Source organism: Battus philenor, unplaced genomic scaffold, assembly GCF_028537555.1.
Source record: "Battus philenor isolate CCGP_79_NKW_IND1 unplaced genomic scaffold, ilBatPhil1.0.hap1 SCAF_17, whole genome shotgun sequence".
Taxonomy (NCBI): domain Eukaryota; kingdom Metazoa; phylum Arthropoda; class Insecta; order Lepidoptera; family Papilionidae; genus Battus; species Battus philenor.
In genome coordinates, this window is record NW_027181679.1 from 5506030 (window position 1) to 5522027 (window position 15998).

The 15998-nt window shown below is 33.4% G+C and overlaps 2 protein-coding genes across 3 annotated transcripts; one reads left to right on the forward strand and one right to left on the reverse strand.

The window, feature by feature from the left end:
• The first annotated feature begins 384 nt into the window (after nucleotides 1-384).
• Nucleotides 385-6874, forward strand: LOC137919652 (3'(2'),5'-bisphosphate nucleotidase 1). 2 transcript variants are annotated; one of them, XM_068762780.1, is made up of 6 exons: nucleotides 385-589; nucleotides 721-837; nucleotides 1502-1652; nucleotides 2528-2632; nucleotides 5288-5574; nucleotides 6546-6874. In XM_068762780.1, exons 1-6 carry the CDS (start codon nucleotides 473-475, stop codon nucleotides 6804-6806), a joined length of 1038 nt encoding a protein of 345 aa, XP_068618881.1. In that variant the 5' UTR covers nucleotides 385-472; the 3' UTR covers nucleotides 6807-6874. The 2 variants fall into 2 exon arrangements, with proteins under 2 accessions (XP_068618881.1, XP_068618882.1); XM_068762781.1 differs by lacking the exon at nucleotides 2528-2632.
• On the reverse strand, nucleotides 6458-15603 carry LOC137919651 (luciferin 4-monooxygenase). Its single transcript, XM_068762779.1, has 9 exons — nucleotides 15350-15603; nucleotides 15055-15262; nucleotides 14665-14983; nucleotides 13608-13791; nucleotides 12923-13068; nucleotides 12307-12433; nucleotides 11477-11704; nucleotides 10956-11126; nucleotides 6458-7384 (listed from the first exon to the last, which is right to left on the reverse strand). The coding sequence occupies exons 1-9, from the start codon at nucleotides 15470-15472 to the stop codon at nucleotides 7250-7252; spliced, it is 1641 nt and encodes a 546-aa protein (XP_068618880.1). The 5' UTR covers nucleotides 15473-15603; the 3' UTR covers nucleotides 6458-7249.
• Between the last annotated feature and the right edge of the window lie 395 nt (nucleotides 15604-15998).

Consider the following 15998-nt stretch of genomic DNA (forward strand, 5'->3'; position numbering starts at 1 on the left):
AACTTATTTCAAGCTAGTAACTTCATGTTGATTGAATTTGTTTCTTATCTAGTATTTATTTTTTATTCATAATGAGTATAACTACTAAAAGTGAAAAAAAAGCAGAACACAGGCAATATACTAGACTGTTAGATGAGCTGAATCAATTCTGATAAGTGCGCATGAAACCGCTAACATCAATGACCAATAACATAAAAATCGACGTTCCGGAAGAACAGAAGTATGACGATGTTTAATTTTTGGACTCAGATCTTAATGATTAAAAATCAATAAAATATTAATTTTTTAATACAAAAATTTCAAAATTTAATTTACAGAAAAACGAATATTGTCATGTGTAATAATTACTTGATTAATAATCATACTGGCAATTCTATTTCTACGTGTCACTATCGATTTTGTCAAATTAAAGGTCAAACGTAAAGTAATAGTTTAATTTTTCTTTTGTTTTGGCGTAAAACCTGCCGAGAAAATGTCAACTATTCCCTTGATTGTCAGATTATTAGCTTCATCAGTGTCAGTGGCGAATAGAGCGGGTAAAATAGTGAGAGATGTAATGAGCAAAGGAGAACTCGGTATTGTTGAAAAGGTTTGTTGCATTCAATTATTTTATGATTATTTACCATTTAATTTTGTTTAAGATATATTTACTAACTGTTAAATAAAATTTGGTAGTATATTGAAAAAGAGTCAGTTTTAAAATATTTGTTATTGTTCTAGGGTAAAGATGACTTTCAAACAGAAGCAGATAGGTCGGCGCAGCGATGTATTATTGCATCGCTTGAGGCACAGTATCCTAACTTGAGCATTATCGGTGAAGAGGATAATCCCGTTGATGTAAGACAGCTATTACAATCACTAATATACAGTAATGCGAATTTTTTCTTATAATTTCAAACTTTCGTATATTACCAGGGATGCAAGTTTATTAAAAGAAACATCATAATGTAATTTATACTTAGTGACAATTTTTTTTTGGATTATTTACATATTCTGATAATTATGATATTTCAAAGGAGCAGATAAACTTTAATGGGATGTTTTCAAAAGACCTTCTTAAATTAAAAATCCGAATTGTTTAGAAGAGTTTTTGTCATCACAGAATATGTTAAGTAAATCTGACCTTTGGCCAAAAAAAAGCATTGCTGTCAGTTACAATTATAAGTTCTTAAAAGAATCAAGTCAATTTCAATTGGTTATCAAAAAAAATGTTTAATTGTGACTATTATTTAAAATTATTTTGAATAAAGCTGAGAAAAAACAGTTCTCAAGATTATAAATAACCTTGAAGTTAATTATTTCTCATTAGTTGTTTGTAATTTTGAATTAAATTTAGCTTTTAAATATGCTTATTTTAAATTATATTTTTTTGTAACCTTAAATTTAAGAGTAAGAATATAGAGAAAGGGGAGGAATATTGAAGTTAGTAAGACATAGTTAAACCTGTCACTAAATGTCATTTGACATTGATTTCATAACTTTAATTTAATTTTATATTTAGACACAGGATGAAATTCCCAGTGATTGGATTGTTGTAGACAAAGATAATGAGGTTATGAGGCTAGAGTGTCCTTCAAGTCTGCAAGGGGTAAATGAAGAAGATATTGTAGTTTGGGTAGACCCGCTAGATGGAACTTCGGAATATACTCAAGGTACTCAAAAGTTAAGCCAATTTATTAATGTCATCATATCATGCAATAGACACCCACTGCAATGCTTAAGCCTCTCCTAAAGAAAGCCATGTGACCACGCTGTATGCAACATTAACTTTGTTGGTAGCCCACCTAGTGGAGGGCCCACCCATGTTTTGTATTTATTGCCTTGTGGTCACTATTTGAGTATCTTTTGGCTCCAATGGCTGTCGGCCAATATTGGTATAAGCTAATTGCCTTAACAGTAATATTAACATGGGCTTCATTTCCTGTATTTTACTCTGTACAATGTTAACTGACAAACAATGGAGATGAATTATCAAATTTTTTCATAAATACTTTTAAATTGCTAATTGTTTGTTTTTTGCTTATGAATAATTGTTTTTTTAGTGTGTTGCTATACCTGTCATTGGTCAAAGGAAATTAATAAAAGAACTTGGAAGGTATAAAAAATATTTGAAAACACACATAAATATGATGCTATTAAGATTTAGCTACCATTTGATCTGCATCATAAATTTGTAGTTACTGGGATAAGAAGACATAAAATATTATCTGATGAGTTAAATTCTTTGTCTTGTCCTTTTTAATGATAGCTTGAGAGTTTTCCCACAAAACAATTGATTTTTTACATTTAGAATAAACCAGTTAAAAATATTTGTGTGTTAAATTCTACTTTAATTATCTGAGTCACTGTTTACACATAATTTTTAAAAAAATTAATGGAATTTTTGCTCCTCATTGTATTTTCGTTAGAAATTTGTGAGTCTTAAATATTACTACCTTACCAAGTGTTAAATAAGGTAAAATTGTTAAGATAAATGTGGTCTACAAAAATTTGAAAACCTCCTTCATATTTTATTAAAATCTTCTAGGTGCCCTAATGTTGAAGAGAGATCCATGGGAAAGATGGAAAATGTACTTGACACATCCATTTATTAGTATTAAATGGTATTTAAGTTTACTGCAATCAAATTATGGTAAATGAAATATTTGAAAGTAGTAGGTAGTAAGCTTTTATGTGTATTGTCACTAAGGGCCATCGGTAAGACATATATCACAATTTTAATAGCATACTAAACTCCTCATTCGTCTTGTCTTCTTTATCTTGTCTCAGCGGGCTGGTTTCTGCAACCAAGCAGCACTCCAACCCAACTCCTCCAGAAATTTCAGCAGACCCTTGATGTTGCCGGCGATCTCGGGGAGGCATCTCGGTGATTCGAGATGGGTAGCCCTGTAATATGTTACCCCCTTACAACAAAGTAGTACGTAAGCGGCAGTCTCGTCCTCTTTCTGGCACGCTCTGTGCAAGGGACTGTCCGTAACGCCTAATATAAATAGATATTTGTTAAAAAAGACCATTACCAGTTAAGGTCCCTGCCACCATGCGCAGTCGGGATTACAACAGTCGAAGTAGGGTCTAAGAGAGCCGGCAGCTTATGGTAGGCATTGCCTTTTTTTCTTGTCGGCATTCCTCACGGCTCGTCCTGCGATCCTGTCGCCAGAGTGAGATTGATAATTGTCTTGCGTCTCTTTGTGACAAATGTTGGCTCAGGGCCTGTGTTTCTTTTGTTAAGGTTAGTGGAGAATAAATACTCTAACAACATGTTACTTCTGTTGTTGCTGGTGTTCATGCCCCACAGAGGACGGTGCGCATTGGTGTTGGTTCCGATGACGTGCTGGAGACCGCACCGCTGGCCATTTTCATAGGATGACTTCCCTTTCTATAGGCTAAACCCAGTCCGTATTCTTTCGAACATTTCCCCGTCCTGTCGGTTTATCACCAACGCTTAACCTCGTTGAGCTGAAGTTCCGTATCAGCAGTCCACACCGGACCCTTTTAGGAATCTCGGCCTGCGTTTTCACAACTAGCTTGGAGCCAGATAATGAAGACTTTCCAGAAATTAACCTACGGATCCAGTTTACTGATATTCTTCAAACAGTCTGACGTTTATATTTTATAGGCCTACTACAAAAAGCAGGTCCTGTCACTCGCCGCGTCGCGTTGAGCCTCCCGAAGAATACACAGCTGAATATTCCTCAGGATGCTCTGCGACTTTTCGCGGCTAATGTGACCTGTCCTATCTTCCGTGATGACGATGGTCACATCAGACTTGGCCGCTTGTGACTAGGAGCGGTGGTCCTTGTTACTGTCTAGGCGAATCTTCTTCTATTTATCTCGAAGGGACATCGTTTCATTTAGACGAGCCAGTTTAATGGTAGCCCTAACATTTTTGCTAGTTGTACTTGCCGTTGTTAGGGTGCCGCAATGTTAGGGAGTGTCGCGGCACTGGCAGGTTGATTAGTAGAAGGTCCTGTGGTTGCCACAGTACCGCCGCCCGTCTGAACACTTGCACACTGCTTGCTTACCCAAGTCTGGTCCGGTCAATCCCGTCGAAAAGGACACACCTGGCGAGGAAAGGTCAGGACTTTGTTTTGTTTTTCCTTAAGTAGTCGCACAGCTTCTCACTTCTTCTCATTCTTTTTGGCCTACCTGTCCCTTGGTTTAGCACCACAAGGATGATGGCCTGTGAACCCTTCTTGCTCAGCTTCCCACTTCTGTGTTGGTTCAAGCAAGATCAAACTCGTCTTTTACGCCGGCAGCTCAATCCGCAGCCGAGCCACTAGCCTCAGATTAGGCCTGCAATTTCACTGTCTTAGCTTGCACTAAAAAATGTAGTGGGAGTGTGTCAAGGCAGACCCGTTGCCGAAGCAGTCTTGTACCTGACTGTCTGCCTAGCCCGCGTTGAACGTTGCCTTCACAGACAGAACTTTTTGTATTGTTTAAATTTTGTCCACTCACTCTCCCACTCGCCTTGGAACCCGCACCTTTAGTGAGTAGGCGTTTCTACAGTTTTCAGTCGCTAGGACTACCGGGTGTATATAGGTTTACAAAAGTCACCTAGTAGCGCAACATCGGGTACTCGCTTGGCGGCTATAGTTCAGATCAGGTAGCCCTGTCCTGCCAGTGGTCCGCTTTCGCTTACTCCATCAGCATGGCCGTTCACTAGCTCTCGCAAACCTCGCAGTGATTCTCTGACGGGACACTAGACCATTTCCCTAACTGTTGCTAGCAAAGGGACTGCTGTTTAATGTGAAATCCAGGCACTCGCTCAGCCCTCCCGTGCTCCATTATTCCCGGTACGGCGCTCGGTCCAAACTGCAGGAAGTGAACTAGATAGTCGGGTGTATCCTACCAAGATCCGACGGCGCCGGCTAGGTTTAGCCACCAATCCCACCTCCAAAGACCAGAGGGCGCATCTGAGTATTGTTAACTTTAAAGTGACTCAACCCGTATTTATTTCTTTGCACCCTTTAATCCTGACGGAGATAAGACTGATGTTGCCTCAACGAGTGGAAGATGGGCGGTGCATTGGCCGGACTAAAGCCCACAGCAATTCTTCGCACACCCACCACTCGCTAAGGCACCTATAGCTGTACACCACTCCTCATTCGTTTAACAATATTTATCAATGGCCTGATTGCAACCAGCTTTGAATAACACAATAATTTAATTATTTATAACATGACCACATTTTTTTAGGACTAATTCCCTTCAAAGATTAAGCTTTGCACATAGCATGTGGCCTGAATATCTGTCTAACAAAATAATAATGAATTGTACTTTGTTACAGGCTTTCTTGAACATGTGACTGTTCTCATAGGAATATCTGTTAATGAAAGACCAGTGGCTGGAGTGATCCACCAGCCATATTATAAGAACTTGATTGGTGGTGAAAAAAAAATCGGCAGAACTATTTGGGGCTTACAAGGTGTCGGGGTTGGCGGATTCGTTCCAGCCCCGCCTCCAGATTCTTTAATTATTACTACTACAAGGAGTCACTCTAATCCGGTGGTAGAGAAGGCACTGAATGTTATGAATGCTAATCAGATATTACGCGTTGGTGGAGCTGGCTACAAGGTAAATAAATGTTTTACATCCTTAGTTCCCAAAGTGACCCACGAAAACTACCAGGGTTCCACAGGAAATTTGACAGAGGTTTATGTTGGCGTGACAAAAAATGGAGGTTCACCATTCGTAAGCAGGGAGTCCATGATAATTTATTAGCTTTCGATAGTGAAAAATTAAAATATTTACTTGTTTTACAAATTAATTTAGACTATATTTTAAGAAGCGTAACGACTGTTATTAATAAAAACTTGCATATTGCTTATTCAGTACAATGCGTCGAGACTTTCAAATCACCGCCAGTGTCTGCAATGCTTGTTAAGACATTTTGATTGGCCAACTTAACATTTCTAGCGTCTGACACAAGCAATTAATTAACCAGTCATTTCTAACTTTTTTCTAAAATTATTAATTCACGGTAAAAAATCGGCCTCAACGCAAAATTTCAAGGTTAGATCTTCAGAATTTCTGTCGAGTTTTAGTTATATGGTAGAAATGTAACTGCAGAGTACCCAATAGAATCCGCTAAATATTGACTTTCAAAAGGTCTATGAAAAAAAATTCAAGGCACATATGGTTAAGACAATCATTACATTTGTCTTTCAGACACAATAATTTAAAAAAAAAACATATTTATTATTAAAGATTGATCAGTTAGAATGTTGCATATTCTTAATAATTATTAATTGAATATTTTTATAAAATGGTGTTAATATATGGTAATACTGATAAGTTATCAGTTGTTTACAATCTTTTACATATCAATAGAATTAGTGATAAGTCAATGTAATAATGTAATTATAATAACATCACGTAAAAGAAGTACATGTGATAATCACATATTTATCTTCTAAAATATTGTTTCCTATGAAAGTAAAAAGCAAAACTAGTTAAATTGTGTATTAAACAACCTTTACAATAAATTTATAAAATTAGGCAATATATTCTCTTACCATGTTAATTAAGTTTAAATTCCCTTACAGGTATTACAGTTATTAGAAGGGATTGCATCAGTATATGTATTTGCAAGTAGTGGGTGTAAAAAATGGGACACTTGTGCACCAGAGGCAATCCTATCAGCTGCCGGAGGAAAACTGACCGACATTGTAGGCAACTTCTACAAATACGGTGCTTCAGAATCGCGTCCAAACAAGTCTGGAGTACTTGCCGCTGTAAACAGTGATCTTCATGATTATGCACTAAGCAGGATACCTCAGGAGCTTAAGGAAACACTATCAAAGTAGATGATAATTTTATATTTGTACATACCAGGTTTAAGGGGGAATAAATAAATATATTTTTCACAATTATATTGAATTTCTTCTTAATATAATAAATCAATTTCAGTTTTAAACTTCAAATAATGACCTGTCATCTGCATAAAGTTATGACACTATTATTAAGACAACATGATTGTGCCATTCTAGAGATTATCCAAGTAATTTTGATACTTATTTAGAAATACTGAAAAATCTTTATTGTCTTTTTAGATTCACTATTTGAAGTGGTTATCGTATATTTCTTACATCCATAATACATGCAAGTCTTTTTATGTGACATTTTACGAATACATAAAATTTTACAGTCATTATGTAAAATGAAATATTAGAATTTATGTGCTATTATATTACTAAAATGGTAACTACTTGTGACTTGAGACTAGTATGAAAAAATTTTATCGGTATTTTCACAGTTTGCTCTTCCTAACTTTATTCGACAATAACAAAGCTTTCAGTTCACGTCTCAATATTTTTCCTGATGCATTTTTCGGTATTTCTTCGAGAAATATGACACCTCCCCGTAAATGTTTAGCGGGGGACATCTGTAAATAAGAAAATGTATTTTAATACTTTTAATATGCTATTAAAACTATTGATTTGATAATAGGATGAATATTAATTTTATGACTAAAATTTCTAGTACTTAATTAGTAATCGAAATGGTTAACTGTAGATAAATAAACAAAGGGAACTATATTTGGCGTTTGTGCCGAAGCACCATTTGTAGCTTGTCGTCTCAATCGCATCCAGGTATTTTTTAAATAAAACGTGATAAAAAATAATATAAAGCATATAAATTATACTACACATGTATACCTATTTGCAATTAAATAATGAATGGTACACTTTATCCAAAAATTAATTGTTACAGACGCTATAAATAACGCAATGATAATATATTGAGAAAAATCGTTACTAAATATTAAAATGAAATATTGTAAACAATCTGTCCCTGCAGACTTTTTGGTACTACAAGTAATTGGACTGTCAAATTCCAATAGAAATAAAACAAATCAAGTTACATATTTTGGTGAGATCCCTTTATACAGGGGCATTGGAAATAATTGTCAAAGCTATACAAAAAGTGGTTTTGCCAACAACAACAAGCAACATTCAACCTTTGAAATATTTCACACCTTTTTCCAATGACCAGGTTATAAATTTGATACATACACACGCGAAATGTTATTAATATAAGGATGTTAAACCTCTATAATAAATGATAAGTAATTAATTATGTTTTTATCAGGTAAAGGTAAATTTATTATATATTTGATAACTCAAACATTTTATCATGATGATTAAACATAAAAATATCTTAATAATAGTCGAGGTTCATGTTTCTTAGTACTAAATAATGAGGCAACTGAGTACATAATGACCAACACTTACATATTAGTGATTTATCATTAATATGGTCTTTTAGATCTAAAGATTTGTAAATTTTACTATCCCGTAAAGACGTTTTATTCAAAAATACATTGTATCTACAAACGGACTTTTTGAATTGAACGTCCAATTTGCAAATGTTGTAAACGACAAACAAGGGAAAAAAAGGGGGCGGAACACTTGGCTAAAAATGCGTACCTGAAGAGTAGACGCAGACCTGAGTATGAAGGATGCCCTATTTCTTTCTATCAAGCAACCGCTTAGGCTGAATACGCTTGGCGGATGGAATATGAGATACAGTAAGACTTCGGTTAACGCGTAAGATGCGTTCATTAAAAGAGAGTAATGCGAAACAGCTGCAAACGAGGATATCTTTAAATGTAAGAGTTGATAAAAAAGGGAAGATAGGAAGAGAATTAGTTCGGTATTAAATTTGATAATATTTTTTTTAAAGAAAATAAAACCAAATGAACCAGACAATGATCCAAGACAGATCTTAAGTCGTTAAGTATTTATTATGCGTTTCAATTTTTCTGCCATTTTGTCAAGAAGGAATCTAATATAGTTAGCGTTTTCTATTGAAGTTGTTCAAAAGTAGATAAAGCATCTATAAAACCCCTTGTTATTTTTGAATTCCTGTCTAAATTTGGACTATTTTAAGAAATTGTACACGTTTAGAAACCTAGCACTGCGCACAATTTCGGGGAATCCACAGGTTAAAATAAAAGAGCGATAAACGAAACAACGTTAAGCGGAGTCTTACAGCATATGGAAGGGACAACGGCCGCGGTAACGCGGAAGTTTTCCGAACGCCGTCTTAGCCTTTAACTGGACATTGCTCTGATCCAGATCTTCACGGGGATTAGGGAATTATCTGAATACCTTCATTAGTTTAAGCTCAAGGATAGTCCCTTATGCACCTGTGTCCCGGGAGTGCACATAATCGCCGGACCCCGGTCGAACGGATGGAGTTTTGGTTGCAAGAAAGTAACATCGCCTAACTAGCCAAACCAGGCCAGGTCAAGAGGGACCTTATCTTTCTGGAAAACTATAGTCGGAACAGTAATAAAAATAAATAATAGAACAATAGAAGAGAGATAAATATTGCGAAAAACTGAAATTAAAATTGTGATATAAAATGTGTAATGATAAAGGATTATAAAACAATGGATATAAAATAAAACTTAAATAAATATAGATATTAAAAAATAAAGATCAAAAATAAAAATTTAGAATTGTTGCAGTATTTTGAACGGAACCCGAAAGAAGAGAGGCGTTAGATGTAAGGTAATGGAATTATGGAGTAACAAGGTATGGAAGAGAATGAGAAGGACAACAAAGGAATGAAGGAAAGGTGTTAAGAAGGACAAAAGAGGAACGCGGAAATAACACAAACATTTGTGAAAAATTTATTGAAAATACTGGCCCTGCCTACGCACATGGCAGAGGAGCACGAGAGGTCCCCAAAAACAGACATTAAAAGAAAAAAAGAAAAAACGACAAATAAGAAGTTTCGTGTAGTGAATGTATGAATTTTTAGCCCGTGGTATATATTCTATACGCTGGATTTCTTTATGAGATCGACTTAGAAATGAGTTGATCCATGAACAGCCGAAAGTAACGTAAGAAGTGTCAGTGGGCAAGCCACAAGGCGAGAGTTGGTCGCTGAAGTCTTAAGGTTCTATGGAAACCACAGACCGGCAAGCACAGCGAAGGACGTACACCCAGAAAGTAGAGAGACTTTGTTAAGGCATTTGGAAGACGCTGAATGCAGGCCGCTTCCAACAGATCTTATTGGAAATCTAAAGGGGAAGCCGTGTTCAGCAGTGGACATCTTACGATTGAGAGGATGATGATAATTATACACTAATAAAATGGAAAATAATGTTATATGTACAGGGAACTTCAACTGTGAGTTGCCACACGGATTAATTGTTTTCACCGCTCTACCACGCTGAAAGCACTCAGTCTAGGCTTTTTTTAGGAAGCTCCTTAGCTAATCTCGCTTAGACAACAGAACTCCATACTAGAAGCATTTAACATTTATACAAATATTATGTTATATTAGACTTCAAAATTGATGTTGTAGCCTGGTAGATATGGATAAATAGGAAATGTTATAAATAGCAGCCAAATTATAGATAAAATACACGTATTACATTTTATCTATAATATTGGTCACTAATCCGATACAACAGATAATAATTTTTTTTATTATTTATCTGGCAAAGAATTTTGTCGTTAGGTATCTTTTTTGGTATTATGAATATATTTTTTAAACATGGATTTATTTATGGAAGACAAGAGTGTTATAAAGTCAATTTATTCACGACCTTAACTTTAGGGTTAATACACAGACTATACCCTACGGCCACTATTAACTAGTTGCTGTTGCTAATGCGTCATGTTACCACGGCATACAAACTTTTTCAAGATTTCTTTCGACCAGGTACTGATAAATCCTAAATTTAAATACGTATTTATACATAGACTATTGCCATGGTCGCAATATTGATTCTATCTAGAAGAATTTGGCAAGATATTGCATAGTTACACTTTTAACGCCATTGTGTGTTTTCCTGATATAAATCATCGAACAAAGTTATAATATTCAAATTAAAAAATGGAGGTTCAATATACGATAGATTTCATGTCTTTTTGACCAACTATTCGGATGGAATGCCTTAGACCAAAAAGAAACTGAATAAATAAATGTAAATATACCTTAGCAGCGACGTGTTGTACAATCTCGGCCTCAGTTACTTTGACGTTGGGTTGACGTACTACGAAAGCGACGGGCAGTTCCCCGGCTTCTTCATCAGGTAGTCCAACAACGCCACAGTCCGCTACACCCGGGTGTTGTAATACAATCGCTTCCAGTTCTGCTGGTGCAACCTTGAAAATAGTAAATTTTACCCACAATCGAAATAAACGAATACTCCTTTTAATTTTAATATTATTATCTATGCGCCAAACTTTAAATATTTATATAAAATAGTGACTAAACGCACATTACATCTTAGACCTTCCATTTCTTACTTTTAAATCTAAAATTAAAAGTATGTTATCAAAAAAATTAAAATTAACATACATTATTACATGTATTTCTAAAATTACTACGGGTGGACATCTATGACATCTATCTCTTTGCTTGCCGGTCTGTAGTCTTCACAGCAGAATCTAAAGGTACCGCAGCTGCTAATCGTACATTTTTACCTAGAGGTGAAAAATAAAAAAATACTAACTTGAAATCCTTTATATTTAATAAGCTCTTTTAGTCGATCAACGATATAAAAATATCCGTCGTTATCATAATATCCGATATCACCCGTTCTCACGTAACCGTCGGAATCTATGAGCGCGTTGCTTGCTTCGGGATCACCCATGTAGCCTTTCATACGTAAGGGAGATTTTATCCAAAGCTCCCCTTTTTCTCCGGCAGGTAGTAATTTCCCACTATCGATGTCTAAAACCTTTAAACATTAAACGTAAACAATGTTTTTTTTTAATTGCTTAAATAATCAAAAAATAAATTAATATCGAATATGAAATAAATTATTATCATATACATAAAATGATTGACTATGCTGTATTCGCCGGAAAGAATTAATACCAAAAGAATTGTACATTTTACACTTATCTGGTTAGTAACAAATAAATTAAGGACGCGTTTATATGGAGAATTTAAACGTCAATCTACATTTGACATGAGCACAGTGGATTGAAATAAAACAATTCCTGAATCGATTTCTTTAAAAAATGTTTTGTGCCAAGTGGAAAAATGACGAAATCTAGATAATCACACTCGTGAAGGTCGTATAAAAAGCCTCAAATACTTATGATCATTGTAAGAAATCCCTAAACTGGTGAATTATATAACGACCAATTTGTAGATAATATTAATAATCATGTGGGCATATTTTAAAATGTAGCTATGTGTAAATGTATCTTTACATTTACATGTAAACTGTAAACATATACAACTGTTGATGGCTACTACGATCATGTCTCTTACTTGCTGATAATAAGTTGAAAATATATATTATTATGAAAATAAATATTTAGCTGTTAATACCTTTATTTTCATACCAGGAGCAGGAGTTCCACAGGAACCAATTTTGTGTCCTCCAGTTAAATCAACACAGCATGCCATGGTAACCTCAGTTAGACCATAACCCTGTTTAATTAAATTTATTCCCGTTCTGAAAGAAAAATGTGAAAATCACTTTTACCATAAAATCAAGTCATCAGAAACATGTCTAAACCTATTAGTAACTCTTGTGGTGAATGATGTACGAAATTACAATACACTTCCATGTAATGTCGCTAAATTATTTTGTAATAAATTAAAAGGGTACATCAAATATTATAAAAAGTTGTAAAAATTCCTGTTATAGTGTGAAGGAAGGTTTTTAAGCGATAATAAAGCTTGGGAATGAATTGCTTTAATTACAGTATGAGGAACATTATAAAAGTGACAAAAAAAAAAACGTTTGGAACCCAGGTAGCATTAAATTGAAGGATGCCATTATAAGGGAATTTAATCTAATTCTAGTTTGTTTCAAATTGGCTTGAATTTTTGAAATTGCTCTTTTGGCATACTTTTTTGTGGCTTTTACAAGTGATCACTTTAAAGGATTCTATGTGGGTAATAATAGGAATAAATAAGTATGAATATCTTGTAACAATACCTTTTATAAACCATTTTTTGTATTTCACTGGACAAAGGTGCTGCTCCACACCATACTTCAGTCAATGAACTTAAGTCATATTTTGTGACAAGTGGATGTTTTGCCAGAAATACTGCCAATGGTGGCACTATTGTTGTCATATTAATCTGAAAATTTTGTGGATCAATTTATGTAGATATTGTAATGGATGTAATACATGATTTCTTCTAAAGATCGACATTGCAAAATTTGACCAAGTTTGTATAAAAAGTGAGGAACCAAAAATATGGTGAATGTTATGAGAATAAACATTTTTATAGTTAGATTCTGAAAGATTATTTCAAATAGGTGTTAAAGCTTTAAAGGGCTCTACATACTTATTTGTTGTCAACTAAAGGTACCCCCTATCCAAAACTTAATGGTTTCAGAAATTATAAATGATAATATTAATTATGGAAAATGGTTCCAAAAAAAAATTACAACATATAAAAATTAATAAATTCTATACTGTACTACATTAGATTAAATTTTAGTCAATTGGTATTAAGAATGGAGTGATTTTGTTGGAGTGGTTGCTAAACCTGCGGTCAATGAGATTTACTGTAATTCTCATGCATATGGGCTGTATTTAGTATCTATCCTACACACTTTACATGGTCTCTAACCTCATAATTATGCCGTATAAAAAATTATTACTTCAAAATACCTTATAATTCTGTATTGTTTCTAAAAATTGTTGTTCATCAAAGCGTATTAGAAATACCACTTCTACATGCATGCACATGGTTGCCATTGTGGTTATAAATCCATATGCATGGAACCATGGTATCAGTGTTAATCCCGTTTTTACAATCTTCTTACTCTGTTCTTGAGAAGTAGACAAGTAATACCTTAAGAGAAAATGAAAAAAGGATATATCTTTGAACTAAACATAGAAATTATCTTTTTCATCAACAATAATTTTTTTTTGTTCAAATATTGTAAATAAAATATGAAGCACTATCAGAGCAGTGAATCTAAACTGACTGTATGGTGCTTGATTGTGGCATCTGCACTGGACAGTGTTGTCAAGTAGTACCAGACCCCCTAGATTGTAGGTATAAGATTTTTTTTAAATTGCTCTTTCAGAATTAATGATTAATAATATGTTTACTTACTTCTCTTGTACTTACTTATTGAGACATTGACAAGTTATACCTTAAGTGAAAATAAAAAAAAATATATATTTGGAGAACAATGTTATTAAAATAAAAGTAATTTTTATTGGTTTTGAAAATACTGAAATTTATAAGAATAGTGAAAATTCTATTACAACATAGAAGATTTCATATATTTCAAACAACTTTTATGTCTCACAATTTTATGAGATATCTAATAAAGTAACAGTAACAAAGTACAGAGAAGTTAATCAATTGATTTTATTTATATTTTATTATATTTATATATATATATATATTATATTTTATATATTATATTAATTTTTATATTATATATATATATAAATATATATATTTAAAAATGTCAGCCTCCATAATCATAACCATCCTTTAATATTCAATTTCAACAAGATTAGTTTTAGTTTACATCATGTACATCAATGTGTAAAGTGATGAGTTTTTTTGTTAAATATTAACCAAATACTCTAATTCAAGTATCACTTAATGATTTTTAATAGATCTAGCTTCCAGTTGTAGGCCATAGATTTTAACAATATATGTTCTTTTAAGAATTAAAGTTAAGTAATTTATATTTTATATACTTACTTCATATGAGCTGATAATGTTAGAAAATTAATGTGAGTAAGCATTACGCCTTTGGGCAATCCAGTGGTGCCCGATGAACACATAACAGCTACAGTATCTTCAGCCCCATTTACATCAGCCAATTGAAAATCATCAATGTTTACATATGTTTTAATAAGATCATTATAAAAAATAGATGGCACAACATCATATTCTCCAAATAATATTATCTTTTCTACATATGGCAAGTCTTTGCTACAGTCATATAAATTTTGTGCAATAATAGGTGATGAGAATATAAACTTTGGTTTTATAATCTTTAATATATGTGTTAATTCCCCTGATGAATAATATGATACATTAGTATTTATTAATGGAATGTATTAAATTTAAAGTATAATTTCAACTTACCTGGTGAATAAGTTACATTTAGTGTAGATAGCATGGCTCCACTAAAGATAACAGCAAGTGATGCTACAGTAAATTCAAACCGATTTTCACTGCTTAAAGCTACAACATCTCCTTTTTTTAAACCTAAAGCCCTGAGTGCTGTAGCAAGATTTACACTGTTTTGTAGAATATATTTGTAACTTACGCTCTCACCGGTCTCGGCACTTATCTACGAAACGAATATTTCATATGTATTGTATTTCCGTACATACGGTAGGGGTATATAAGTATACATAGCTTATAACTAGGTACTTACCAGCGCAATTTTATCACCGCCCTGTTTAAATTTATCATATATAAATTGCCCATATGATAGATGAGCAGGAATATGCTCTTCCACAGGACCAGAAACAATGTTATTGTGAATATTCGCCCTCATATTATTTATTTAATTAATCCTTTTCACACTTCACTGTTATTTCCGATGGAACTAATATTTAATCTAGCACTATACACGATTAACAAAAGATTATTACAAAGTTATGTCAAAGTAATTGATAATGATAAGAAATTGTTAAGATGTTAATGAAGGTTATTTTTGTATATCACAGAAATAGTAATTGACATTTACAAGTATTACCATAAGGCGTAATTATTGCTATTAGAAATTTCTAACTATTTTTCCTTATTTCAATGTCATTTTCATACTACTAACATTTTATATATTTTTCCTTAATAAAAATACAAATAGTAAAAGCACATTTTTTTCTGAAGAAATATTTATAAAATATGAAGCACTTACAAGAATTTGATAACTTTTTGTGTTGTCTTTTAAGTTGAGAAACAAATTGTTTAAAATATTAAGAATTTAGTAGCATTAAGAAAATTAGTAGCATGCAAGTAACGGAATATTTGAAATTGAGTCCTAGACCGTTATATTGTTTTATACAAGATAAAACTATATA